General features: G+C 43.3%; 1 protein-coding gene across 6 annotated transcripts in view; it reads left to right on the top strand.

Annotated features, from left to right (window-relative positions):
- Window positions 1–27572, top strand: part of NCAM1 (neural cell adhesion molecule 1) — a 176482-nt gene that overhangs the window by 113871 nt on the left and 35039 nt on the right. For 3 of the 6 annotated variants that reach the window (XM_088138928.1, XM_088138930.1, XM_088138932.1), the window contains exons 2-14: window positions 154–228; window positions 1573–1785; window positions 2297–2440; window positions 2791–2928; window positions 4153–4270; window positions 4575–4744; window positions 5790–5932; window positions 14096–14246; window positions 15220–15404; window positions 16031–16127; window positions 17552–17722; window positions 18609–18740; window positions 20788–20802. In XM_088138928.1, the coding sequence (XP_087995054.1) occupies window positions 154–228; window positions 1573–1785; window positions 2297–2440; window positions 2791–2928; window positions 4153–4270; window positions 4575–4744; window positions 5790–5932; window positions 14096–14246; window positions 15220–15404; window positions 16031–16127; window positions 17552–17722; window positions 18609–18740; window positions 20788–20802 (1752 nt within the window). The remainder of the gene's footprint in view (window positions 1–153; window positions 229–1572; window positions 1786–2296; window positions 2441–2790; window positions 2929–4152; window positions 4271–4574; window positions 4745–5789; window positions 5933–14095; window positions 14247–15219; window positions 15405–16030; window positions 16128–17551; window positions 17723–18608; window positions 18741–20787; window positions 20803–27572) is intronic. The other 3 variants (XM_088138929.1, XM_088138931.1, XM_088138933.1) reach the window with 1 other exon arrangement.

Genomic DNA, 27572 nt, shown 5'->3' with positions numbered 1-27572 from the left:
TATGCTAACAGTATTAACATAGCCCAAAGTCCTAGACCTAACAGTCTTCCACAGAGCTGAAGTTCAGTTTTGCAGTGAATATTAGATTATACCCTTCCTTTTTTCGGTGAGCAAGAACATAATAATCTCATAGCACTTCTTTCTATTTTTCAGTCTCTCTTCAGGTGAACATTGCTCCAAATAAGGTGGAGGTACCCGTCGGAGAATCCAAATTTTTCTTATGTCAAGGTGAGTAACAGCTTCCTAACCTACCCATTCCTGGCCTCGTGGGATAAAATATTCTAGCCATGTTATCATGTGGAGTCCTGGGAAGTGGAGCCTCTTGTCCTGCTATCCTGTCTGCAAGTCCTGATATGCCTTCCCTACATGGACTGTTTGTCCTGCCTCATAACTAAAAAGGAACCAAATGGCCAGAAGAGAAAGATGGGGCTAGAACTTATTAAAGATCAGTTGTGAGATTGCCAAGAGAAATTGGTGCTGCTTTCAGATTGGTAGCTCATAGCATTGCCCCAACAAATCCTAGTTCCATACAGTTGCCTGTAGAACTCCCAAGATTTCACTCTGGGAAAATGTTTTCTTTGATGTCTTCCAAATGTGTTGACAATTGAAGGAATTGAAATTCAACACATCTGGAGAACGCAATCACATTGTGGAGTGCTGTTTTAGGATATTAATAGTCAGCTGCCTTTTGGAGTCTTATGTTGGTCATTAATTTTTTTTTTAGATTTTTTATCACGCCTTTCTTATTTTTATAAATAACTCAAGGCAGTGAACCTACCTCTTACTCCTTCCTCCTCCTATTTTCCCCACAACAACCCTGTAAGGTGGGTTGGGATGAGAGAGAGGGACTGGCCCAAAGTCACCCAGCCAGCTTTCATACCTAAAGGGGCACTAGAACTCACCGTCTCCTGCTTTCCTAGCCTGGTGCCTTCACCACTAGACCAAACTGGCTTACTTACCTTTGTAAACCTGTATATTCCCATATTCCTGAATGTTTTCATTCCTCACTCTGAATTCAACAAGTGTTGAAAAAACAACTGAGAAGACATCCTGAGTTTAATCTTGCTCTCATTCTACCAATTTTGCGTTAAGACTACAGGCACAGAGTGCTATAACCTTTTCCAGAAGGATTATAGAACTGCACAGTTGAACCTATGGGAGGAATCCTATGCAGTCGTACATGGAAGGAGGCCTACTGAATAGAGCCATCCCTTCTTCTCATGCAATGGCTGAGTAAACTGTCAGATAACAGAGGGCTGAGTCCAAGGCAGAAACGTAACCTGAGAAAACATCTCAGACAAGACCCTCCCTGGTTCTCATGAAGACAAAGGGAGGTCGGGGGAAGTCCAGAGTCCACTGGAGCTAGGCGGCCAATACATTTAAATAAATAAATAAATAAATAAATGCGCATTCAGACTTGCACAATCCGGTTACTATATCTTCACAATAAAATTAGTAATGGCCTACATGACTTCAGTTTGGTCTGCTCTACCCTGATGGGCTGTCAATATCGTGCATACACATAGCCAGCAGATCCCCCTGCTTATGCTTGAATTTCTTCCTTGGTTTTAGTGACTGGTGATGCCAAATCCAAAGAAATCTTTTGGTTCGCCCCCAATGGTGAGAAGCTGACGACAAACCAGCAGCACATTTCCGTGGTCCGATCAGAAGATTCTTCCACTCTCACCATCTATAATGCTAACATTGATGACGCTGGCATCTATAAATGTGTGGTCTCCAGTGAGGAAGGGGAGGAAGAGGCCACTCTCAATGTGAAGATCTTTCGTAAGTGGTTGGGGCTGGAGAAGGAAGGATAAGGGTAGGAAATGAGAGAACACCTATTTCCCTTCTGTAAGGAGTTCAGCCCCATAGAGCGCCACAAGAAGAGATGCAAAAGCAGCTTCTGTGGTGGGTATGTCAATTCTGCCTCCTCCCAACAGTGTTATTTCTGAAATTGGTAGTTGATTTAGATAAGGAAGTCCAACCCTCACTTCAGAGATGTGTGTTTTCAATTAATCCATTTTTGATTAAGGCTAATGAGCTGTAGTTTTGTGTACTTCTTTTAGCTTCATGTCAGGTATTTGACAGGGCAGAACTTCCAGGATAGGGTGAAGTGATAAGGTATCATGCGCCCATTAGCAGCCTAGTGGTTAGCTATTTGCCCTCTTGCAAGGCATCTGGCCTCTGCTTCAGCTGAAAGGAGCAGAACTACTCCCCATCTGGGGACATGTTTGCTGTGTGAACTCTTGACAGGCTCAGGATTTACTCTTCCCTTTGCCCTACATCTGCTTTCCAGAGAAGCTGACCTTCAAAAATGCCCCCAGCCCACAGGAGTTCAAAGAAGGAGAAGATGCAGTTATCGTCTGTGATATTGTCTCCTCACTGCCTCCCACTATTATGTGGAAACACATGGGCAGGGATGTTGTCCTTAAAAAAGATGGTAAGTATGCATCTGTATGTGCGTGCATGTGTGCGGGGAAACCTACAGAGAACTTTACTGTAATGCCCTAGCTTAGTTCTGGGGAGGAAAGCTCCAGAATGGGTGAACTGCTAGCCTGAAGCTGCCAGTTGTAGTTACTGATGAGTCAGGCTTAGACATCTGTGATATAAACTATAGGTTGAGTTCAGTAACTCTGGTTGGTTTGATTGGACTTGCTCTTTCCAGGAAGCTATTTTCATTTGTAATGGAAGGAGTACGTGTGCCACATTATGCAGCTTGCCCAAGAGCTGGGAGCTGGCTCCCAAGAGCCAAGCATGTGTCTGTCAACTTTTCTGTTCCATTCCTTCCAGTGAGGTTTGTTGTGCTGAGCAATAATTACCTACAGATCAGAGGGATAAAGAAAACAGACGAGGGCATGTATCGCTGTGAGGGGAGGATCTTGGCCCGTGGAGAGGTTGACTTCCGAGACATCCGAATCATCGTGAATGGTGAGGAACTTGCGTTAGGAGGAGTGTGAGCTTTGGCCACTGCGCCTGGTATTGTCCGTTCCTTCAGGTCTCTGGAGTCCAGGGTCCTCCAGATGGCTGAGGCTACAACTCCCACAGTTCCAAGCCAGCATGTCTCTGCTTGTCTGTGATAATACATTTGGAGAACATCAGACTGGGGAGGAGGGATGATTGCTAGCTGACAAGTAATTTCTTTCTGTTCACTAATTAGAATTTGAATGCAAAGCTTATTTGGCAGCGTTGAAATGTAATAATAGAAAGAGAGGAAATTTATTTTTTTTTATTTTACCCTTTCTGAGTTGTGGACAAACCAGAAGATACTTTATCTAGTTCAGTAGCTGTCATCCCATGATAATGAATTCCAAGGCAGCTAGAAGAAGTTGTGAACAGTCCTCATCTGCAACTTGCTCCTTGGGACTGGTTGGCCTGTTTTTCACACACTAGTGACCTGCAAAGGGATTGCAAACTCATTGGGTATCTTTTGTGAAAGACACAGAAAGAGTTTGCAAGCTGTTCACAGGTTATTACTGTATGAAAACCAGGTCATGGTCCTCAAGTCCCTGGCCGCCATTGTAGGAAGGTGCAAGTTGTGTGTTGGTGCCTTCTGCTTCTGTGAGCTGATAACTACCATCCTGAACATTTAAATGTTTAATTTATTCAGCCTCTTAACTGCTGCCTCTGCCAAATACATACACGATGATGCTCTGTAACCAAGAGTGAAGTCGTAAATGTGTGAATGTGTAGCTTTAGGACTCTGACACAGATCTGAGCAATTAAAATGGGCACTGTTTTCAGGGAAAGCATTTTGAACTCTACAGTTTTATTTCTGCTGTTATGTTCTGCATTAATTATGTCTTTAAGCAGTCAAATGTGGAAAGTCCAACATAACACTAGCAAACCTAAAGTAACAGAGGGTTCTTTGGACATGTTTCCGGATTGGTGTGTGTTTTTATTTCAACAAGTAGAAATATGGCCGATTCAGAAGATGGATCTTTCTGGAAAGGAAGAGCAGTTGCCCACAAATTCTAGGGTGGTCAGCATCTTGGATTCAGGTTACCTTCTAGTAATCATGCAAAGAAAAGAGCCAAGGAATAAGAGTAGACAAGATGCACACAAATTAGCCCACTTTACAGTGGTCTTAACTGTTCTCCCTCTTTTGCCATTGAAAGAATGCATGCCTAATTTCACTTTCCAATTTTCTTTCAGTGCCTCCCACTGTTCGCTCTCGGCAGGGCACAGTCAATGCCACTGCAAATCTCAGCCAGTCGGTCAAACTGGTGTGTGATGCCGATGGCTTCCCAGAGCCAATCATCAGCTGGACCAAGTAAGATGTGTTTGTATGTGTTCATCGGGGGGGGGGTGTTGCTCATTACCATGGTGCTAGTGGGTCTTAGCCCTACAGAGAACCAGGTGATCCCAGGGACTTATAACCGTGCCTTGACCAAAATTAACTTCATCAAAAATTTGAAGAACACTGTTTTTCTTACAGTACCTTCATTTTAGTTGCAAGCCTTCCAGAGTCATTAGGAGTCAGGCAGCCTCTAAACTGTATACACAAACAAATAAATTTCCCAGTGCCAGACTCCCAGGTCACTTCCGTTTCTGCCCGTGCGCTTTCTCTCCTGCAGGGACGGGGAGTCAATAGAGCGAGGGGAGGATGACGAGAAGTACGGCTTCAGCTATGATGGCTCTGAGCTGACCATCCACAGGGTGGAGAAGAGCGATGAGGCGGAGTACGTGTGCATCGCGGAGAACAAAGCTGGAGAACATGACGCCACCGTGCACCTCAAAGTCTTTGGTGAGCTGTTCTGACAGAGGGCTCTTTGGCCTCTCTCTCTGTTCCTTTTGCTGCCCAAAACTAGGTTCCCAGGATTTGGACTACCAAGTTGAGGGTAGAATTGAGTCTGAATGTTTTCAGGTCGACCCCCCAACACGCGTCCACTTCTTTTTAGAGTTTCTTGTCCTTAGGGCTACCAAGAAAGGTCTGGAAGGCTGTGCCTAGTGAATTCCCCAGTGCTGTGTAGCTTTCCTGCTTTTTTCTGCAACGGATGACAAAAACGTTGTTGATTTAGTTTTTGTCGCACACTTAATTTTGATCCATTCAAATATGCAGTGTGTGTCAACATATGCAAATTTACTTCATATATTATTGGATCATGTGGCACTTATAATAATATGAATAAAATTAATAGTAATCTAAGAAAAACACCTATGTTCTCACCTAGCCATAGTGTGAAAAGGTAATCCAAGGATATGAACCATCTAAGCTTGCTTGCTTGCTTATTTATTTATTTATTTATTTAGCAGACTTATACCCGCCCATCTCCCCCCGATGGGGGACTCTGGGCGGCTTACAACAGATTAAAACAATAAATAAATACATAGTTAAAATTTATTAAAAAAAACATTTACACAGAATAGAAGGAAGAGGAAAAATCCAGGAAAATCCAAGCTTATGAAGGATGGAAAAGGACTCAGAATAAATGAGCATGTTTAAGTCTCACTGATTTCAGTGAGGGGATTTAGAGCACAACCCCATGCCTTTCAGCCCTGGGGAAGAAGTACTTTGAGATTACTTCCAGAGTTGGCTGGATTGTGCCAGTCGGTTGCCTCTTGACTCTTGCACTGCTGTTGCTATGGCAAGGCTAAACTATTCTTGAGAGCTGGATACCATGTTAGTTTTTCATAACACTTAGACCATCTTTCCTTTAAGAAGTTCTTGTAGGCAGCCTTCTTAGAAATCAGGGACTCCTTTCTTGACAGTGAGCTACTAGGAGATGGCGCCTGCTATCTCCAACTCCCAGATCAACTGAGGCGGGTCTCTTTTTGTACCCTTTCTTTAGCAAAACCTCAAATCACCTTTGTGGAGAACAAGACTGCAATGGAGCTGGAAGACCAGATTATTCTGACCTGCGAGGCCTCTGGGGATCCCATCCCCTCTATCACTTGGAGGACCTCTTCCCGAAACATCAGCAGTGAAGAGAAGGTATGGCTTTCCCTTAGACCTACCTGTTCACACCCCTAGGCAGTAGAAACCGAGGCTGGATGGGAGATGGGCCAGGGCTTTGGGTTCTCTGAGTCTTGCAGCTTTGCACGCTGAAACCAAAGCTCTGTAGGTTAGGCATAGAGAATTGTAACTTGCATTCAGGCAATATCAAAAGTAGCTTGTGATCATCCTTGAAAACACCTGGTTCCCCACTGGTGAGGGAAGCTCATAGGACTGCTGCAATGGAATTTGACCAGCAGGGACAGCGCACTCCCAGCCTAGAAATCTGGCCGGAAACCCTTGGCAGGACCCAAACCCAGAGCCATGGAACCTTGACCAGCCTGATGCCTTGCAGATGTGATGACAAAATGTTTTTTAAAGCAATTCAAAAGTTAACAATCAGGAGGAGCAGTTAGTGGTTTGAGAAGGACAATATTTGTAAAGAAGGAGTTTACAAAACAGGTCTCTCCTGCAGGGGAAGTGCTTCCACAGGGAAATAGCTACCTCAGAGAAGGCCACTCTGCCATGCTGTGAAGTGGCAAGCTACAAGCCCCAGCACAGACCGCAGGACTTCTCCTAAAAGCTGTGTGTCTGGGAGGCTGTCTGGAAAATGGGAGTAGTAGTCTAACATACTATAGAGAGTAGTGGGGCTGACGCTTACTTAGAAGGCCTTGGGTTCAGAAAGGCTGCTCTAAGCATTACAATCACAGGGCCCAAATCTATCCTCAAGAAGCAGGCAAGTGACACCACATATCTCATGATGTCATTGCGGAAACAACACATGTGATGTCACGATGGCTTTTCATTCCAGAAGATCAGGGTGACAAACTCATTATGTACCCTTCTTCTTTTTTCATAGCCCTTTTGATCTTACTTTGAAATTAGCATTTCAAAATGGACTAATGTCAAACTAATCAATCAACAATGTCTTTAAAGAGTTGGTTGAAGTTGAGCCATCAAGAAATGACCAAGAGCCTTGTGACAGGCAAGGGATGATCTGGCGTGCCAGGGGAATCATTTTGATAGAGAAACATTTCCAATCTTTGACGCTCTGGCTCCAGCGTGCACTGTCATTCCAGCAGCTATTGCCAAATTTATAAGTTGCCTTGGGGAGGAGAGGAGGTGAGGGGCAAAGGATTTGAAGGATCCTGAAAAGCTTCTGTGGACCAAAATTAGCTTGTTTATGGTTCTTTTTCCCTTTTCTCTTGATTGCCTGCATTTGTACTCTTGCGCTACACATAATTCTAGGCACAAAAGCCATGGCTGCCTCTGTGTTCGCTTGTTACCTGTCATTGCTCACCTCTGGAAATTGTTTTTGTTCTTACTGGCAAAAATAATTAGCAGTTTGGAAAGAAAAACCAAGCCCACAAACAGGATTGGTGCTTTGTCTCCTGCCCTTGTGGTCCTGTGGGAAAGACAGGTATTTGCAGAACAGGAGAGCGGAGATCTGAAGTCCTGTAGCTGCAAGATCAAACAATACTGAACTAATATTAATATTAAAAAGGGGAAGAATTGAGATCTGAACTCAAAAAGTTATAGCATCACAATACACTGAGAAAGTGCTCTCTCTTCTTGAGGGCTTCCTACAGGTCAGGGTGGTTCCTTGGCCTGATGGACCAACAGGCTGTTTTTTGCATTTGCGGGTATAATTATTTTCTTTGATCTTTGATCTAAGAAAGATCATTATGGAGTTACAATTTTCTGCCTTTTCAATGATCTTCTTATTAGCATGCTATCATCCCCCTGATGAAATGGCCTATAGGGAGGAATATTGTTTTTCGGTCCTAGAAAAGCATGGAGTTTTCAACTCCTGGCATGCTCAGAATGAGAGATCCAGGAAAGCAACTACTTTTGTATTTGTAAAAGGAACCAAAGTGTGACCATTTGAAAAAGCCCTTTGGTACACTGGTGGCATCTTACTCTTTTGTACTATACAGTGACAGTGATGGCACACGGAAGGAAAGATATTGGCGTACAGGATTACAATCCGTGGCTTGTTAATGCAAACAGCTGGAGATAATTTTTTGGCAAGGCTCATTCTCACGTCTAGTTTTTAGAAATCACAAGGAGAAATAAATGGGACCATAGCTGAGTTGTAGAAATTGCATGTCGAATCCCTTTGATTCCAGTTAGGATTAAGAAAGTTTCACATCTGACCACCTGGACAACCACATTGCCAGTGTGTAGAGTTCGACCTTATTTGCCCATCTTGCTGGATAGGTGTATGGATGTGATAGTCCAACATCAGTTCAGGGAAGGCTGGTGTAGACCTAAGCTAGTTAGACCTGGCTTAATGGAAGGTAGTTATGTAGTATTTCAGCACTAATGACATGGGAAAGGATGGCACTTTTCACACACAGAGTAATACAAAGTAGTATGTAAGTTCAACACGGGCATTTTCCCATGAAAATACTACCTTTTTGTAGAAGACTCTTCAAGGAGTGGCTGTAAAACTGCTAACTATTTTTGAAACATTCACCTCTATGGTTGGACAATATATACTGAAGAACTGTGAAAGTTCCTTTTCTTTAGGATAATTTCTTACATAGAGCCAGTGGGCTGGAAGTCTTGTTTGATGCATGCTGTTCAGAGCTGCAGCTGTTGTTTTGTTTTCAGAAGTGTGGCCTCTGCATTTTATCCTGGTTTTCTTATTCTTTGTATATTGCCAACTATCTTCTGTGCATTTATCAGCTGTCTGTGCTATGGTTTTCTTGTCAATGAAAACCAGAAACCTGTGTTCCAAGGGCAGTGCGGCAGAATGATAGTGAATGATAGTGAATGATCCTTTGGAGTTATCAATACTCAAAACAAATAGCAACAATTATAAATGTCTCTTTAAAAAGAAAAGAAGAGGGAATCAATTTATTACAACCTTTCTCAGTTTAGTGTCTTCCAGATGTTTTGGGCCAATCTGGATGGCAGAGGATGGGGAAGTTTATTACACTATGCAAAGTAATTGCCTTTGTTTTTCAGTGATTTTTTATTTTATTCTATTTTTTTATTACATTCTATCCCATCTTTTTTCTTGAGAGCCCAAGTCAGCATTCATGGGAAGGGGGGAATCTCCTTTAATTTTACCCTTGCAGTAATAATCCTGTAAGATAGATAGGTCTGGGAAAACAATGACTGGCCCAAAGTTAACTGATGAACTCAGTGCTCAGATAGGGACTTCAACTCAGGTCTTACTTAACCAGCTACTTTTACTAACATGGTGCCCTGGAGATGCAATTACCCATTGATGAAATTTAACACCAGCAGCAGATTTCTCCCATCTTTGCTTGATGCTAACGTTCTTCTCTGGCCTCTGCTGGCTTAGCACAAGGCATGAGTTTAAAGGAACTCTTCATGGGATGGCATGGGATAGATGGTTTTCATGCAACTTTTGGCAGTAATTTCCCTGCTTTCCTCCTAAATGTTAGGCCCCTGCATCTATTGAAGACAACTATCAGATCATGTGAAAAGCATGTTTCAGCAGAACCAGGCCAAACAGTCCTCACTTTAAACAGTTTCTGCCCAGATGGAACAGTCCCTTATTTTGAGGTGTGTTGATCTAAAACTAATGGTTCAGGAATTGAGCAGAGGTGGGTAACCACATCTTCTAGAGTGCCAGAGCTTTGATTGGGCTGCTTGGGGTAACAATTCATTGCTTAATGTTGCTGCCACCACTGTTGGTGGAAAACTGGCAGATCTTGTATGATTACTCTTTTCTCTTAATAAAACTCACAAAAGTCATGTTACCTCTTCCAGTCAGGTGTCATGTTATAAAAAGAGCCTATAAACGTGGGGAAAGCATTGATAGTAGTGAACATAATTCTCCTTTCCAGAAGACCTTTGGGGAAGAGTCTGCTACATGACTGCACCGTTATTTACGTTTTACCACTCATATTTGCCAGGGTTATTTGTAAAGCAAGACATAGTTTCAAGGCACTTTTTGTGTTGAACTCTCATCTGACTGGCAGTGCCTCCATCAAAAAAATTGCATACCTTTTTTTAATATGATCTTCAAAATCCTGCTCTTTTTTTTTTTCCTCAGAATTGCCAGGATTCTGTGAGAGTTATCCACGTAAATATAGTTTAAAAAATAAATAGCAGGCATGTAAACCGTGTTTTTCTATATTAGAAGTGCTTCCTATGTAGTATCTTAGGAAAATTAGGGTCAGCATTATGAAGACTGAGAGATGGTTTATCTAAAGCTATATAAGGAGTTCCTTGAGCCCAGAACCCTCTGCTTCATAGCAGCTCCTTATTTTCAGGAAGATAATACCCCTTTTCCATGGTTTTGTTTCCTGGGTTGTATTTGGGAGAAACATCTGAGGACAAATGGCCCTTTGGATGGATTTTGTTTCGATTTTGTGTTGTTAAAATAATGTAGCCTGGAGGCCTTTTCCTCAGATGATGGAATTGAACTGTAACATTGAGATGTCCATCCACACCTAGCAGAATTGAAATTTTTATGTGAATCTCTGGAGTGGCTGTTACTTGAAGTATGAACTGGATTCATCTCTGGTGATGAGAGGGGAGTTTCCCACCCTCTCAGCAGCCTCTAAATCAAAGCCAGGACACAATTTTTTCTTTGTTAGGGGAACCAGTGTTGTGGATGTGGCATGTGCGATAGCAGTCATTGTTCCAACTCTCCACACCGACCAGTCTGCGGAAGCCTTGGGTAGCCATGCCACCTTGGTCCTCTTCTCCTTCAAGCATCCCATTTGTCTGTTGCGTGTCTGGTTTTGTGTCATGCTTGCTGACTGCGGACTCCCTTAACTGCAGCAGATTAAGTTGGGAAAGCAACAGGTTGAAGGACAACCTGAATGCTTGGCAAATACATGAGTCGAGTCTCCAGCATTTGTTACCCTCCAGTAGCTTCATAGGGTTTGATCAGTTGGTGTCTGCATCTTTTAAAAGAACGGATGGGTATTGGGGAATGGAGGTAGCTTTTTGTTGCATTCATAGATCACCTTCCTCGCACATCCTGCCCTATTTAAATTTGATTTTGCATGTGCACGGAATGAAGGGTGATACATAGACCATTGTAACTGAAATGGGGGTGAAGGGTGGGCTGGGGGAAGGATGGATTAACATATGTAAAAAATTTATTATTCTTTTGTGTGTGTGTGTGTGTGTGTGTGTGTGTGTTATTTATCTATTCTTTCCAGGCTTCATGGACCAGGCCCGAGAAACAAGAGGTATTAGATTACCAGACAAATAGTTCATTTTATCTAGCTTTACGTATATGTAATTTGTAAATATTTAACAGTTGCAAAATAACCAATTTATTGTAGAAGTAACAAAACAAACTAAAGCTAGTGTTAATAATGTAACTTCCTTGATGCCGATTATATAAATCATATCTGCTGGAAAAAAAATCAATCTGGTAGCTAGAAACTGCGTTCTCTCTTAGTGGATGTTGGAATGAGCAAGCATCATCTCTCAAAATGGGCAAAACCTTGTTCCTTGGGACTTTGGTGGATTTAAAATGGTCACATAGTTTTTCCATGACAGTGAGCAACATCAAATTCACAACTCTTGGAGCTGTTGAGGCACAAATGTCCAAAGCAGGGTTCTTAAAATATGTAATAAACACCAGCATTCGCTGGGACCGGAACAATTCCTCTCCATCCACCTCCCCTCCTGCTTAAATTTATATGTTTGCTCATTTCTCTCCGTTCAGACACACTCTACTCTCTCTTGATACTCGCATCACATTCCGTCTCAGAAGCAAAGCAACGGCCCTGTCTCCCACTTGCAGCATTTCAGAAAAGGGCCCTGTAGACCAGAGTCTCTGGCTCCCTGCCTGGATTTCTTGTGCATATTTAACAGACCACCAAACGTTCCCTAATGTAACCAAAAAGAATGAATTGTGTGCCTCAGTTGTCCATCAGATTTGGATTTGGTGAGTGTAGCCGGTTCAGTTTTGTCTTTGGGAGAGGCGGGGGAGGGAGAGTCAAAAGCAGAAAGGGCTTTTGTCACAAGATTCCTGCTAACTGGGATTGTGCAGAGAGTGAACAAATCCTGAACTGCATAAAGGCAGGTGTGAGCGAGATGGTGGCCTTTACGTGGGGGATAGAGCTGTGACTGATTCATGAGATTCTGCCTCTGTCTTGCCTCTCTACCCACAGAAGGGATCCTGCCTGTGCAGTGCACGTTTGATAACACGGGGATGGTTGTGCTTCAGGCAAAGGCAGTTCCACAGGAAGCAGCCTTTAAATTGACCCTCCCTAGATAGTGGGCTGCATCCAGGGGAGTTTGCAACGGGACTCCTTTGACTGGTTTTCGTGGGGTGGAAGTTGGTAATGGCTGCCAGGCCTGTTTTGGCATCTCTGGAGCAGCCATCCTCTGCCTGCATCTGTTGCCATGGCAACACATGATCAGACCAGGCATTTTAGCTATCTGTGTGTTCCCTTTGGGGTTGAAACAAGCCTCTTCAGGCACATGAAAGGTGGTGATGTTTCCCTTATGGAATGCTGATTCAGGTACAGGCACGGTTCTTTTTTGTTAGTAATCTGTTCTCCAGTTGATTTTGGAAGGATCAATGTGCAGGTTTGGTTAGGGTGCACTCTGGATCTTTTCACTTTTTGTTAAGGGAGAAAGAGGGGGTTCTCCATTTTATCCAGCGTATAATCCGACTGCTACACCAAAAGAGGAAAAGGATCATGAAACTGGGGGATTGAGAAGGAAGGACTATGAAATCCAGGCAAGCAATATAAAATCTGATCTGTCTTAGGCGAGGGACGGGTATCTGGGAGGCTGAGACAGCCCAGCCAGCTGCCCTCCCCCATTTCTCCTCCTCTTCTGAGCAGGAAAGACTTGAAGGCAGCCCAGTGGGTCTGTTTGGGGCACCCCTGGAGAGATACAGCTGCAAATGTCAGGGCTTTCTTCCTAAACCAAAGCAGGAGGGAAGGATTGCAACAGTCCCTTCTGCAGACAAAGCTACCTCCCTAGGAAGTGGCAGTCTGGTTTCCTGCATCCTGGCACACGTGCAGCATCCTCTCATCTCCATGCCTTGCAGGAGGAAGCAAGTGGAGGAGTGAGGCCCAGGGCAGAGCCACCCTTTCTGTTGGCCCCTGACCAACATGGGCCACCCATTGCTTCCTGAGAGCAGGAATGAATGATCTCATCATCCCCCCCCCCAGCCCATTGCAAATGCACCCAAGCCCGTGTCTGCTAGATTTAATTCAGAATTGCTGTTTTCCAACCAGTCTTATGTCCTTCAGAGCAGATACTCTCCAGCACTTTGTTCCAGTCTGATTGGCCACAGTGCCTTGCATGCCCCATCCCCTTCAGCGGTTGTCTGCTGCCTTGGGCAGCCGTTTTGTCCTGGGGTGCCAGGCTGCAATAAGCTTGCAGTTGATCCAGTGATATCAATGAACTATCTGCACCACTAGAAGCTCATGTTCCATTCAATCCTTGCATCTCCCTCTGGACACCCCCTCAGTTTCTGCCCAGGCGGCTTCCCCATTCCTGTCCACAGTATTGCAAACCTAACCTCCCCTCCCCTCCCCTCCCCTCCCCTCCCTTCAAGTTGAAACATAGGTTCGTTACTACTTTGTTCCAAGGAAGCTGAACTATCACTTCTTTCTTGCTACAAAATTTCCAGGGACCTACAGGGAAATGTAGGAATGAATAAACAAACATCTTTCACAATGGTACCATAAGGGAAAAAAAGAAAAAATATAGAAAGGGTCTGTGTTAGCAGGAAAGGGGAGAAGATGGGAAGGGGGCTTGAAGGCATCCATGTTGCAAAACAACTTGAGGAAGCAAAAGCAAAGGAAAGGCACAGATAGGGTCTAGAGAGGAGGGAACAACCCCTCAAAGGAAGAGGCAGGCACTGATAGGCTGGACCGCACAGAAGCCAGCCAACCAAGTTTGGCCTGTTAGGATGGGAAGGGCAAGAACCAGGAGAATGACCAATCAGGTCCTACAGGGGCTGTAGTCCGGACTGAGTACCAGCCTGACCTGGTTGCCAATCCTCTGCGCTCCAGACCAGAATATCTGAAGCTGGCTTAAGAAGCTGCTAGGGCATCATAGGAGACAAGCAGCTTTAGTCTGCAGGGCGGAATTGCCCTCAGTCTGCCGAAGAGGTATTTTCTGGACAAGCAGCATTGCATCTCTTCCTGAATCCACTCCTTACCCACTTTCTGAGACTTTTCCTCTCTTTCCTGCTAGACCTTAGATGGACGTATTGAAGTACGCAGTCATGCCCGAGTGTCTTCCCTGACGCTGAAGGATATTCAGTACACAGATGCTGGGGAGTACACCTGCATAGCCAGCAACACCATCGGGCAAGATTCACAAGTCATGTACCTAGAAGTTCAGTGTAAGTTGAGTCATTCCACCACCAGTCTAAGTACAGCTAACTACTGTGTTTCTCCCTTCTCTTCCAATTCATGGGTGGTAACAGTGATCATTTGCAGAACAGGGAACAAGAATCAAAACATGAAAGTGTCATTCTGAGCTGGAGAAGGTCTTTCAAGTGACGAACTTTTATGGAATACCTGAGAGAATTGGGGAGGGGTGGGACAAAGAGAGAGAATGGGAAGAACTGGAAAGTAGAGTGCATAATCCCCTGATATTGACTGGCCTTATGGCTAAGTGGCAAGAATAAAAGGGAAGAAGCCAAACTAACCCCTATATACTCAAGCTTGCTATCAGTCTTTACATTTATGAAGTTTATCCACTGGGTTTAAGCCCATGTACTGCTGAATAATAGATGATCATAATAATGGAGCAATAATGAGAGAGGATTGTTGCTTATGTAGCCAGCTGATGAGCTAGAATATGTCTGCTTCTAGGTGGCTACTCTTAGGAACAGGATGCTGGGTAATGGGACCTTTGGCTGTGTGTATATGTCCAATTGCACAGCAAGGGAGAAGCTTCATTCTTCTTGGACTAGGTGAGGGCTTCCTAATTCCCTTGGTTTCTCAACAATCAAATATAGGAGATGCACGTTGCTGGACAAAGAATCAACTGATTGCATTCACCTATAGGCATAGCCTAGATTTTGAATGATCTGCAGTACCTCTTGCCAAAAAGAGTTGAACTGTCCAAGGTCTTGCAAGGAATACAGCATGATGTATGTGTGTGTAGCTCTCCCAGGATCCTTTACATTGGCCTTATTGGCTGAATCTGCCTGGAATTTCAGTTCAGTAGTATCATTTGGAGAACCATCAATTGCCACTGCAGAATTATGGCAAACAGGGTGGGAAAGAAAGGATAGGAAGATGGGAAGATGTTCTTCTTGATACCTCCTGCTGGAGACCGTCCTAAACTCTGCTCCCACTTGGTTCCAGATGCCCCAAAGTTACAGGGCCCTGTTGCGGTTTACACTTGGGAAGGTAACCCTGCAAACATCACCTGTGAAGTCTTTGCTTACCCCAGTGCTGTTATCTCATGGTTCCGGGATGGACAGCTGTTGCCAAGCTCCAACTACAGCAACATCCGGATCTATAATACATCAGCTGCTAGTTACCTGGAGGTGAGTGTGGAAAGGTGGGCTGCAGCTGTATTTGCCCAGGGAGGTGTGGAAAGGATGGATATGAAGAACAAAGGAACAGCACAAAAGTCAAGGGGACGAGCCAGAGCGAGCATTGCGGGCAACCCTGTCAGTTTAGGACATTTGTCCCAACTGCCACCTAGCATATGTTTAAACTGCTTTAGTTACTGTATGTTAGAACAGTGATACTCAGGAGCAGTCTTGCTTCTCGGCATTTTAGTTCAGTGTTGTGCAGCCTTTACATATGTGTGTATGATCTCCCTCCATCCAGGCTGATAACTAGTTCACTCTCGCTCCTCCTCCATTAATTGCTTGTTTTTGACAAGTTATTTAAGCTAACGGGTACCCCCACACCTCTTCCCACAAATTCTATAAATTTGTTGTGTGTGAAAATGTCCTTTCCTTCCTTCTCCGCTGAGTCTGTTACTAATCATCTTCACCTGAATGGCCTTCAGTTCTGGCAGCATGAGAACAGCATATTGTGTAAACTCTGATTGCACCCTTCCTTAAATTGTCTTTTTTTCTAAATGACAAAACCCCAAATGCTTCTTCAGTTTTTCTTCATAAGTAACATTCTCTGACCCACACGCTCAATCTACCCTTTTCAGGTTACACCAGATTCAGAAAACGATTTTGGGAATTACAACTGCACAGCAGTCAACCGGATTGGCCAGGAATCCTCCGAGTTCATCCTTGTGCAAGCAGGTTTGTCCTGGACTGTCTTGCTCCTTCTTTAGAATAAATCAAAAGAGAAAGAAAGAGTATTCTGCCAGCATTTACTGCTCTGCCTCCTAGGCTTCCTCAGTGACTGACCACAGCTGGGTTTTGTTGGGGACAGCTTAGAGTCCTCGTGGAGAACGTAGGACTCTCAAATTCATTACCTTGTGCAGTGCAGAAAGTGGGACCTCCATCAGTGAGCTCTCCAGTAACTCTCCAGTCATACTTTGAATGTGGATCTGAAAATATCTTGGGGAAAAATCTGTGGCTGGGAATGCTTGCAGGAACAGCGAAATGGTGGAGGAAGCAGAAATTGAGGCTGGTCTCCATGGTTCCTGGGCACCTTGTTTTCCTAATGACCTGCTCTAAACCCAGAGGGGATAAGAAAAGAGTGAGTGAGTTTCTGCTGTGGTTGTGCAGAAATTCAGGCACCAGCTTTTGCCCCAGGGCAGCAAAAGTATGGGAAGGCTGTTCTTTTACTTTTGTTAAGCTCTCAATCAGTTGTGCAGCTGGTAAGAACTGGCATTGGGGTCCTCTCAGTAGTGGAGCACTCCCCAGGGAGAGTCAGCCAGCACTGAGATTTTTAACCCTTTGGTGCCAGTAAAGACAGCTTGATGCTTCTACTCCTGAATTTCTTGCAACCTGTTTTCAGTGGCAGTTAAATTGCTGCTCTAAGTTGAATAATATTTTTCTAATTCGCAGCGTTTTAAAAAATCCTCATTTTTCGTATTAAGAACCATTTAAAGACATATACAGCTCAGCAAGTCATGTTGAAAATTATGCAAAAATGTCTGAAATAAGCAGAAACAGAATAGGATATGTTACAAGGATTCCCCAAACCCAAATCCCTCAGTAGCATAGGCCAAAGATCCTGCTCTGCTGGAAGTTCTTAAGAAGGATGGGTGGATCCTGCGACACACTAAGACCAAACTGCTTTTTTATAAATTGTGTCTTCCTGCAGCTTCTTTTTTCAACTAGTAGTTTTTTCCTAATTACTCAATAATTTTAGTTCTCTGTTCTACAGTGGGCTTGAGACCAGCAAGTATGGTGGTTGCTCCATACAGTCTCCTGTAGAGGCAAGCTTTGCAGGTTAGACCCAACAGTTTCTGTGTCAGGACAAAAATGAAAAGGAAGATAAACCCAAATACCTTTCTGTGTACAGCATTTACAAAGGGAAAGATCACAGTCTTCCAGGGACAAGCTCATCAGAGTTCAGATCTGCTGGATGGAGCCTCTTTCTTTTCCTAACAATGCTCTGTTCCAAGTGCCATTCAGTTCAGAAAAAAATATGTGAAAAGTGCATCAAAAAGAGGCAGGTGTTTGGGTTGTGAGATGGGCAGAGGGGGGATAGAAATCTCGGCCCAGTCTACACCTAACCTCCTTTTTCGGTTCCCCCTTCCTTTCCTCTGCAGATACGCCATCTGCGCCTTCCATTGAGAAAGTGGAGCCCTACTCCAGCACAGCCCAAGTCAAGTTTGATGAACCAGAGGCCACTGGGGGTGTCCCCATCCTCTGGTACAAGGCAGAGTGGCGAGCCCTCGGGGAGGAAGACTGGCACACCAGAATCTACGATGCCAAAGAAGGTGAGCTGGCGAAATCTGTCCTATGTTTTGCAACTTTTCCACTCTGGTTGATAGGAGAGGCCTGCTTTGATTCCTCTATTTATCATATTTACAACTCGTCTCTCCTACGAAAAAGGCTCAAGCTACCCAATGGGAAACATAAAACCAGAACCAAAAATTTGAAAACATTACTCCCAAAATGTCATGACAATAAAGCAATAGGGAAGAAATAGTAGCAACTCCAAAAACACACAAACAGACAGACAAACAAACCCAACCCTCTGTAGACATTCTTCTAAGAAGCAGATAATATGAAAGCCACAGCCAACCCCAAAACAAATGCTAACCTTTCCTTGGGAAATAAAGCCCAAGCGCACCCACAGAAAATGTCTTCAGTCTAAATCAAATTTAGATTGATTTCTGGGGATATCCTGGAGAGCCCATTATGAATGTTGCAATAGATTGGCTCTTCCAGGTGGAGATAGCTTTGAGATAGCCTGGCCCTGCCTGCCCAGTTTTTAGCAATACTGCGGTTTCGCCCTAGAAAAAGACCTTTTTTCCAATACAGATGTGGTATGTGACCCTTATTAATAATCTGGTGACCAAAGTCTGGACCAACAGCTCTTTCCAAGTTCTCATCTAAGACATTTTTCATGTATGTCCAATGGTATAATCATCTAGTTGAAATTAAGGCGTGTTTCAGCATGACAGGCGTAGCTGCGTATTCTTTATACCGATAGAAGCTGGTCTAAAAAGAAGCCTGATGGGAAATTCCCCTGTCCAGGGTTTCTTAAATTTTTCCCACTCTCCTGCTTCTCGTGCATATAAGCAAAGCTAGAAGAGTGAACTGAAGTATTCCTAGAGATGGTTCTGATTCTCTCCTTGTCTGCTATCTTTCCGGGAGCAGCCAACACTGAAGGCATCTTCACGGTCATCGGCTTGAAGCCAGAGACCATGTACGCCATCCGACTGTCGGCCATCAATGGCAAAGGCACGGGTGAGATCAGCACCCTCTCCGACTTCAAGACGCAGCCAGTTCGTAAGTAAAACCCTGCTCGTCTGCTCTCCCTGCTTTTGCACACTCAGCCCTTCGGATGCACCCCCTTCCTCCGCCCATTCCCACCAGGCGTGCATATCACCTCTCCCTCCTTCAACTCTCACTCTGTCCTCTCCCAGACTCTGCGCAACCCAGAGTGTTTTCTCCCTCTCCCAAGAATCTTTTTTAAAAAATCCTCTTGTCAAGTTGTGTTTTCAACCAACGACTGGGGAGAGTACACTATCATCATTTAGGAGTGTATTATTATTACTACTACAATTACTTCTATTGGCTTTTTTAAAATGCTTGTCCTAATATCTTCTGTGTAAATTAGGTCATGTGGATCTTTGACGTGGGTTGGGGGAGACATGACACAGTTTCTCTCTGGGTAGGTGGTATGTTTAAGAGATTAGAAGGGGAAAAAAACAAATTCGCCCTTCAAGGTTTTACTCCCGTGAAAATGTGCTCGAGTTATAAAGCAGTTTTCAAAATGTACTTCCACTTAAGTTGCTTGTGGTACAGTGCTCTTTCATGGCTGGGCTCACCCATCTTCTTCCTTGTCCCAGCTCAGAGCTCAAGTAAATTCCGTATTCTGCTTCCATAACATTCAGCCAAATAGGTTTGGAAGATCAGCTTCAGGTAGGAAGGGAGCAGGCCCCCCTGGCTCTGCTTCGAGAGGAAAGCCAGGGCTGCATGGTGCCGCCCCATCACGTGACTGTCCATAGAGTTAGCAGGTTCTGCAGGCTTGTTTCATTACATTTTAAAGCCGTCTAAGGAGGAGGCTTTCACCACAGCTTATGGCAGTAAATTCCAGGTTTAACGACAAGAATGTCGTTGTTTTATCCCATCTGAATTGCCCATCAATCTGTTTCCTGAATGAGTGCTGACCAAGCAATATTGAACCGTGCATTAAAACTCTGGCTAGCGGAGAACAGATCCACTGTAATTCAGTTCAAAATGACATAAAAATGTCTGCTTTGCAAATAGCATGCATGAATGAGCCACTTCCCGCTCCCTGTCTCTACGTTGCAAGTCCTCCCCACTCTGCCCAGTTCTGGCAGGGTTCAGGATGAACAAAAGTGCAGCAGGTGAGGGATGGAGCCAGAGGGGGCTGCCGGTGTATTTTCTCAGGCTCCCTGGAGGAAGATGAGCAGTTTGCAGTCCTGTTTAGATCCTCACTGCCCTGTATAGTTTATAAACTCTGGGAAATTCAATGTTTACTGGATGTATTTGTGGTGGTTGCTACGCCTATGCGTCTCAAGTCTGTGCCATTTGAATTCAGAGAGATGAATTCGGATGGGTAATCATCTTGCTCATGCCCAGGTGCCATCGCTGGCTGTCCTGGTGTTCTCTTCCCCTGCCTGGAAATGATCAGAAGCAAACCTCTTCCGTCGTCTCTGCTTCTGCCACCTCCAGATTCTTGCAGCAAAGCCCTAGGGCTGCCCTCCTACAACCTTGGCATCCCCTATCTCCCCTCCCCCTTTAATAATAGTAATAATAATAGTAATAGTAATAATTCATTAAAAAGGAGAAACTGACCTTGCATCTGTCTGCAGCAGCTTTTTATATTAGAAATGCCTCTGAGTCTCAAAGGCTGCGTTCTTAAAAAATGAAAATGCTAGATCCTGCAGACAAAGCTTAGTTTGGAAGGATGCCCACCTTTTCGGAAAACAAAAACAAGGGGAAGCTGGGCTGGCTGCATAATTCACCGACACAGGGAATAACCTCCGCAATTTTTACTTCTTCTGATACCGCCCTCCCCCTCCTTAGCAGCCTTTCTGCGATATGTTCTCGGCTCCCCAAATCCTACAAATGACTCGAAGGGTAGCCAACTTGCCTTGGTGTGGCTGCCTCCTTTTGTCTTTTCTGACAATCTGGTCGGCCTCCTGGGAATCTAGAGCTCAGCAGACAGCCAGGCCAGAGCGTTCGCTTGTTCTCAATTTCCAGTGCCTTCTTCCATCATCTCCTTTTTTTCATCTCTGTTGCATCTTTTCTTTTTTGGGGTCTGTCTTTTCTTTACACCCGTCTTCCAACTATGGGGGAACCACAGGCACTCGACCGCCACGTAAGTGCTGCTTCTCAATTCCTTTTCCCAGAGTGCTCCGACTTTAACATGCCATGTAGATCCACGTGTTATTTTTTCTAACTTAACGTTTCTCTCTTTGGTTTTGATTTTCTTTCTCCTTGTCTGTAGAAACAAAGTAGTGGGTAAATCACTTCTCCTAATAATACTGACGCTAGAATAGTTGTTGTATTTCCCATTAACATTTGGTCAAGAGGTCAATGCTCTCCTTTCCCCCATCTCCAGAGCATGCAATGTTGTTTGTATCTGCATGCTACCCATTTGAAGTGGAGGTGTGTTTTCTTTTCTTTTCTTGATCTTTTAACATCTTTTCTGAAAATGTTACCTAGTCGGGTAACAAAATGTCTGCAAGAAAACAACCAAACTCAGAGAGGCCCAAGGACTCCACATTTCTTTTCTTTTTCCTGTATGGCAGGGGCATGCAATATTGACACCCCCAGGCTGTCTCAGGGGAGGGGTGCTAGATGCTGCCAACTCCTATTTTGTGGCTAAGGATTGTTCAGGTCAGAGGCAGGAAAAAAACAGCAGGAATAACTCAGGCAAAGATAGCGGGGGAAATGCAAAATGATGGATCCTTTCAAGACTGCCTTGAAATTCTATGAGTAGAAAGCAGGGGAAGAACTGCATAAGTACATTACTAATCTGTCCATAATTTGAATTCAGTTTTTAGTTCGAGAACCATTCCCTGGAAGAGAATATTAGATGCAGTCTCTTACTGTATGTCTCCATTCATCTAGCAGAGTATCTTTTTTAAAAAATAATTTTTATTGAAGGTGATATAAAACAGGTAAAACTAATACAAAAACCAAATACAAAAAAAATCAAATATAAAAAAGACAGTGCAAAGAAAAAGAAAAAAATCCCCCACCAAAAAAAAAGTAATAATAATAAGAAACTTTCCCCTTCATTCCCAGCAAGTATATACAACATTAACAACTTATCACTGTCTCTTAAAATACTATCAAATACATCTTCATTCCATACTTCACCCCATTTTCTATAGGCCATCTCTAAGTCCTCAGCTCTCTGTATTAATCAAGAAAAGGTGTAAAGATTAACAGACATAACTAGCAACATAAGGATTTAGTCCCCCTTTCCATTTCAACATAATCCCGCTAATCCTTCTCTTAATAATCAAAATCTCATCCCAGTTGACAAGTAAACGTTACAAATGAATAAAAAATTTAACCACTAATCATCACCCAAGATAGCAACCCATTATCAAACTCAATTAACAATTAAACATTACAAAAATTAAAGAATAATAATCCCTTATTCATATACCAAAAATACTACCAAAGATACTACAGACTAATCCATTACATCCAATTGGGCATTCCAAATAGAGTTATCCAGTCAAAGTAATCATTAAGCATCACCAAAAATAGCCACCCGTTACTTAACCATAATCAAATAAACCAGTTTTATATTTTTTCTTCTTCCTCCCATCAATCCTCAAATCCCATAAATAAAGTTCTAAGATCTGTCTTCTATTACTGCCTTTTCTCTCAAAATCCTTGTCGTCCTTATCAAAGTCCATATGTATTTTCAATGTAGCCACTCCTATAAGTCTCTTACATTCCAATTTAAATGGGTAATCCACATACCTCTTTTGGTATATTATTTGTATATCATTTTTAATTTTCAAGTGATCATCCAATTCCATTTGTAAATCCAATATTTCCATCTTTTTCTTATAGGTTATAATTTTTAAGTCCACCTTAAAATCCATTGCAGTTATTTTCCAAGGAACTTGATTCTCTTCAATAGCAACTTTTGGTTCCAATGTAGGGTTAAATATTCCTAGGATTTCTTGAGCTAATTTATAAAATGTTTCCTTTAAGGTGGCCATCTGGTGCTCTCTAGTGATTAACCTTCAAGGCTTTGTTATCAAGTCGAAATAACATAACGTAACATAACATAAGTAACAAACATATAACATAACAACATAACATAACATAACATAACATAACATAACCTTTCCTACATGAGAGGATCTTTTTAATTAACGTCCAAGTCTTTCTTTAAATCGATTTCATCCAAATCCTTAGCATTTAAAAAATTTCCAAACAACAACACTATAATTCCCTTTTTGTTATATATTACAAAAAATAAAGATCTTACAAAGCTGGAAGCATATAATTTTCTTTCTTTTTAAATGGATTGAAGAGAACTCACCCAGCGAATATCCAACTTGCAGCTCTGAAGGTTTTTCAATCTTAATGAAACAGTAAGAAAAAAATTAAATTCCAAGGTGATTAAAAAGATGAGGTTTGGACAAACTTTAAGTCCTTCAAAAGGCTGCATTAGCATCTGAGAGCATGATGGAAACCCATGACTCCCAGCTGATCGCAAGCAGCTGCAAAAACAACTGTTTCTGCTGCTGACTCACCAAAAAAACACCCTCCCAGCTGTCTGAATTGCATGAGGGTAATCTCAAGATCTCTCTTTTATCCAGAGAGAATTATGGACAGTCTGGATCCTGCATCCAGCTGCCTTTCAGCTACAATGTCTTCTGCGAAGTGCAGGCATCAGTTCTCCAGCTTCACCGGAAGCAAACTTCATCTAGCGGAATATCATCTATGGTGACTGGCAGGAGTGGTCTTTCCTATTCTAGCTTGGTTTGAATTTGGGAGCTATCCCTGGATTATGAGTCCTCTCCTAGAGGCCTCTTAGGATTCCAGAGCATTAAAATGAAATCTTTACTCTTTCCCTGCCTTAACTGTAGATGAAAAATCTTCAAATGGGGAGCATAACTTTGTTTCCTGAACTCCCTCTCAATGGGGGAATATGTATGCAAGAAGGTTCTGGTGGATGAGACCAATTTCAGTTGCCACGATCTCCAGCCAGGAGGCCAAACAGGGCAATACCCCTTCACGGTTGACTGTTTCTGACATCGAACATGCTACTGAACAGAGAAGTCTGATTTAGCTAGTGTGTGTAACAAACAGTGATTATACTTAATGGAAGTCAACTTTATACAGTCTGTGCAATACAAGAGAGTGCAGACAGCTGGAACCTCCCAGATGGACATACAGAAGATCCCCTTCAGTGGAACAGCTAGAAGGAAAACCTGGTTGCAAGAACTGTAACAAGCCATCCTGTGGGCGGGTGGGGACTTGCTTTCAGGTGACACCGGAACAGCTGTCAACAAAATCCTGCATTTCTTGGGCAAGGGATTTTCTTAAGATCAACCCTTTGGAGAAAGGTCATGAGGGTGTTTGTCGCCTGAGTGGGTATCAGAACTGCACATCTGCAGTTGCAACTCTTTCAGCTTCAGGATCAACTCCTTTCCCTCTTTCCAAAAAAAAAACCCTGCTGTCAAATCAAGACCAGATGGAAACTCTGAAGCCATGTATTTCATTAGATTACTGATTGCAGTTCAGAGAGAGAGGAAGTGCCTGGCAAAGGAATGAAGTTGTCCTGAAAGATTCCTCAGCTTCGTTGTGATTGAGCTGTTAACCTTTTGAATGTAATTGCCGGAATGTTATTTCCTAATTTTTGGGGGGGAATTAAATGAGAGAGAGAGAAGTAGTGAGAGATGAATTTCATCAATGGAAGATCCTCAAAATAGAAATCCCAGTTTTAATGTGATGATGAGGTATTCTGCTTCTTCAGAATTAAATAAAGAGCTTGAGATAGGATGCAGAACAATCCTGAATGGTTTCTAAATTCCCTCTCAAATACTTTTCTTTTTAAAAGAAAACTTCCAGAAGCTTTTGAGAGGCAGAAGTTTACAAATGAAATAATGCTTCCCTGATGTTTTTCCAAGCTGTTTTGGACGAAAATTGTTTTTAAGAGAGAAAACAGCAACCAGTGAGGTAGATTTTGTATCATTCTCTCATTTTACAGGCAGGTGGACAGCAAGGCTGAGAGAACAAGATGTATCCAAGGCAGTTTGGTGAGTTCAGGTGAAACTGGAGTCAGGAATCTGGCACTCAGAGGTCTGTCTCTTCACCACTATGTCCAGATACCCAGGTTGTAGCCACTTAACAGTTTGTCTTTGGCTTCCTCCACTCTCTGACTGGCAGGGGCACCTTGGCCAGGGTGGAACTACTGCTGTTCCCTGGGAACATTTAAAGGAACAAGTACTTCTGGCACAAAAGGGTATCATTCCTTTCAACAAGAACTTCTCTCACACCTGCGTTTGAAGTTCTTGCTAAGAAATACATTTACTTTATGTGGAGGAGGCTGTTGATGTTGGCCTGCTTCAGTGCACCATTTTCTACCTCTTTCTGTAGAACTCTTGCAATTGTGTTGGTTCTTCTGACCCTTGTCTTCTACTTGGCACCTCTTTCTGCCCAGTTCTAACTGCTGGGATATTCATTTCCCCACTGGGGATAGCCAAATGTCTGTTTTCTCTCTGAATATTGCCTCTGCCAAGGGCTCAGAGCCAGTGGAGTTCTTCCCTCCTATCATTTTTCTCCAGATATTGTTGTTACTTATTACATTTCTATCCCACCCTCCCTGCAGGGGGCTTGGAGCACTGCCCTGCTCGGTCCTTTTATTTTTCCCATAGTCTTGCAGAATGGGTGAAATTGAGAAGAAGCCCCATGAAGTGTAATACCCAGCTCAGCTTTCCCCAACTTGGTCTTTCACAGGTACTGAGGTAAGACTGACCATCCCCAACTGCCAAGGGCTCATGCAGCACATCTGGAGGACATGAGATTGAGAAAGGCTGCTCTAACCTTTATGTTCATAGTCTGTCTTTACACTGTAAATCCAGAGTGCAAAGTCTCTCAGTCTTTCTGTTCATCCTCCTCATTAGGGTTTGTCTCTCTCTTCTGCCTTTTATTTTCCTTCATAATTTATCTTCACAGCAGGCTTCACCTTTATGTGTCTTATCTATCCTTCATGTTTCCATAGCAACCCAGCATCCCATCAAAACTGAAAATACAGAGCCAGTTTGGGAGTAGCAGGATGGCGTCCTCCCTTTCCTTCCCTCCCAACCCACATCTTCTCCTGCCCCTTTGCCCTCCCCTACAACTCCATGGTCCCTTTTGGCTGGGACTCTGCAGCATCAGTGGGCTGGTTGCCCAGCAGATGTGGACCAGATGGGTGTGAATTAAGGAAAGAGGAGGAGCCTTTTTCCTCCCCCCAGATTCCCAGTGGGAGGATTTGTTTGTAATGCAGGCATTAACATGGATGTGATTTGGATTTTTAGCCATGTTCCAAATAGCGTTTTTCTCCTCTCCACACACTTCCTCTTTTGTCCCTCTTTGTAAGCAGCTTATTGATCTTTGCAAATGGCAGAGATGAATTAAATTATATTAGTACTTGTTTAAAAATTGAGCACGATAAACCTGAAGAGACTCAAAGAAAACATGAAAAGACTCAAGGGCCTTGAAAAGCTTTTACAAGTCTCCAAGGCATCCCGTCCTTAAACCTAGACTGTAGCTTTGGATGTATAACTATTTGGGAAAGTTCAAGAAAGTCCATGAGGATGGGGGAATGATGTGGACCTTTAAGTAAAACTCAGCTCCTTTGGCAGTGATAAAAGGTAGCATCCTAAGTGTTAGAATAGCTTTGTTCCCACCCAAGAGAAAGAGAGGGAGGTAGTCTTCAGGGACCTCCAAGGTGTAACTTAATTCTGCTCCAGCTGAAAGCAAGAGATCTATTTGAGTTGACTGCATCCCCATGTCTCACTATCTACTTCCAGCAAGAGCCAGAAGCATGTGCTGTTTCCCCTTGATAACATTCAGATCAGTTCGAAATTTCTTAGTAGGATTTGTATTTCTTGGCTGATAAATGAGCTGCCCTGAGTCAGATGAGAACAGGGCACTGAATGGAGTTTCTGTCATTCATTCACTCACTTGTTTACTCATTCAGCAAAGCGAACCAACGAAGAAGCATACTTGCTTGCATTAGGCAAAGACAGTTGTTAGAGTACATGGCATCCTAATTCTCAACTTCCTTCAGAGTCTAATTGACACACAGTTTGCCTGCATTTGTCTAGGTGGACCCATCTGGTCTTCTTGCTCTTAGTCCAAATGTCTGAAATCAGAACTGAAGGAATGCACATAGAACGTATCTTTCCCGGCAGAGAGGACGAGGTATTGCCCCATCACTTAGCTGTAAGTCAGCTTGCTTATCTCGGAGTGGAGCAGTTTGTTGCGTCAGGAGAGCAGAATTAGCAGTAACCGATACCTCGGGGGCACCATGGAGGGAGTTGCAATTTTGAAGCAGGTATATTGCAAAGAAAGCTCTTCCATCCTATTATGGAGGGGGGTTTTGCTTTGCATTTGCCCTAGGGCAATAAAAATGTTCTTGAAAAACACGTAGAAGAGTCCCTGTCTTTTGTCATTCTGCGACTGGAAGAAGATAATCATTCTATGTTTGGAAATTCTCCTTGGAGTCCGTTTTGATTCCTGGTAACTAGTTGGACATGTCCATGTTGTTTTCTTGGTTGGTTATCATTGCTCTCCTTGGGGTGCTTTTGGGACTGCCCACTCTGACCTAGTTCCTGGGATTATTTTGTGGTCTCCTTTTCAAGTACTACTTAGATCTGACCTTTGTTTTAGACAGGCCTATCTCAGCTGAACACTTTCATTTGCTGTAATGGATTAAAAAACCAAAACCAAAAGCTAGAAAAAAGTCATCTCCTCGAAACACTGCCGAGTCCCTAAACTCGGTGACTCAGTGACTTTAAATCCCTAAACTCAACGATTTTCAAGGATTCGTTTGGGGCTTACACCAGTGTAAGCAAGCCGTAGATCAGCTCTATTCACAGACCAGGTCCATCATAATTTTTC

The sequence above is a fragment of the Python bivittatus genome, unplaced genomic scaffold (assembly GCF_059951505.1).
Source record: "Python bivittatus isolate LINGU-HERP-01145 unplaced genomic scaffold, Pbiv_v1 ctg000320_np1212, whole genome shotgun sequence".
NCBI lineage: Eukaryota > Metazoa > Chordata > Lepidosauria > Squamata > Pythonidae > Python > Python bivittatus.
This window is presented reverse-complemented; position numbering and strand designations above follow the sequence as displayed.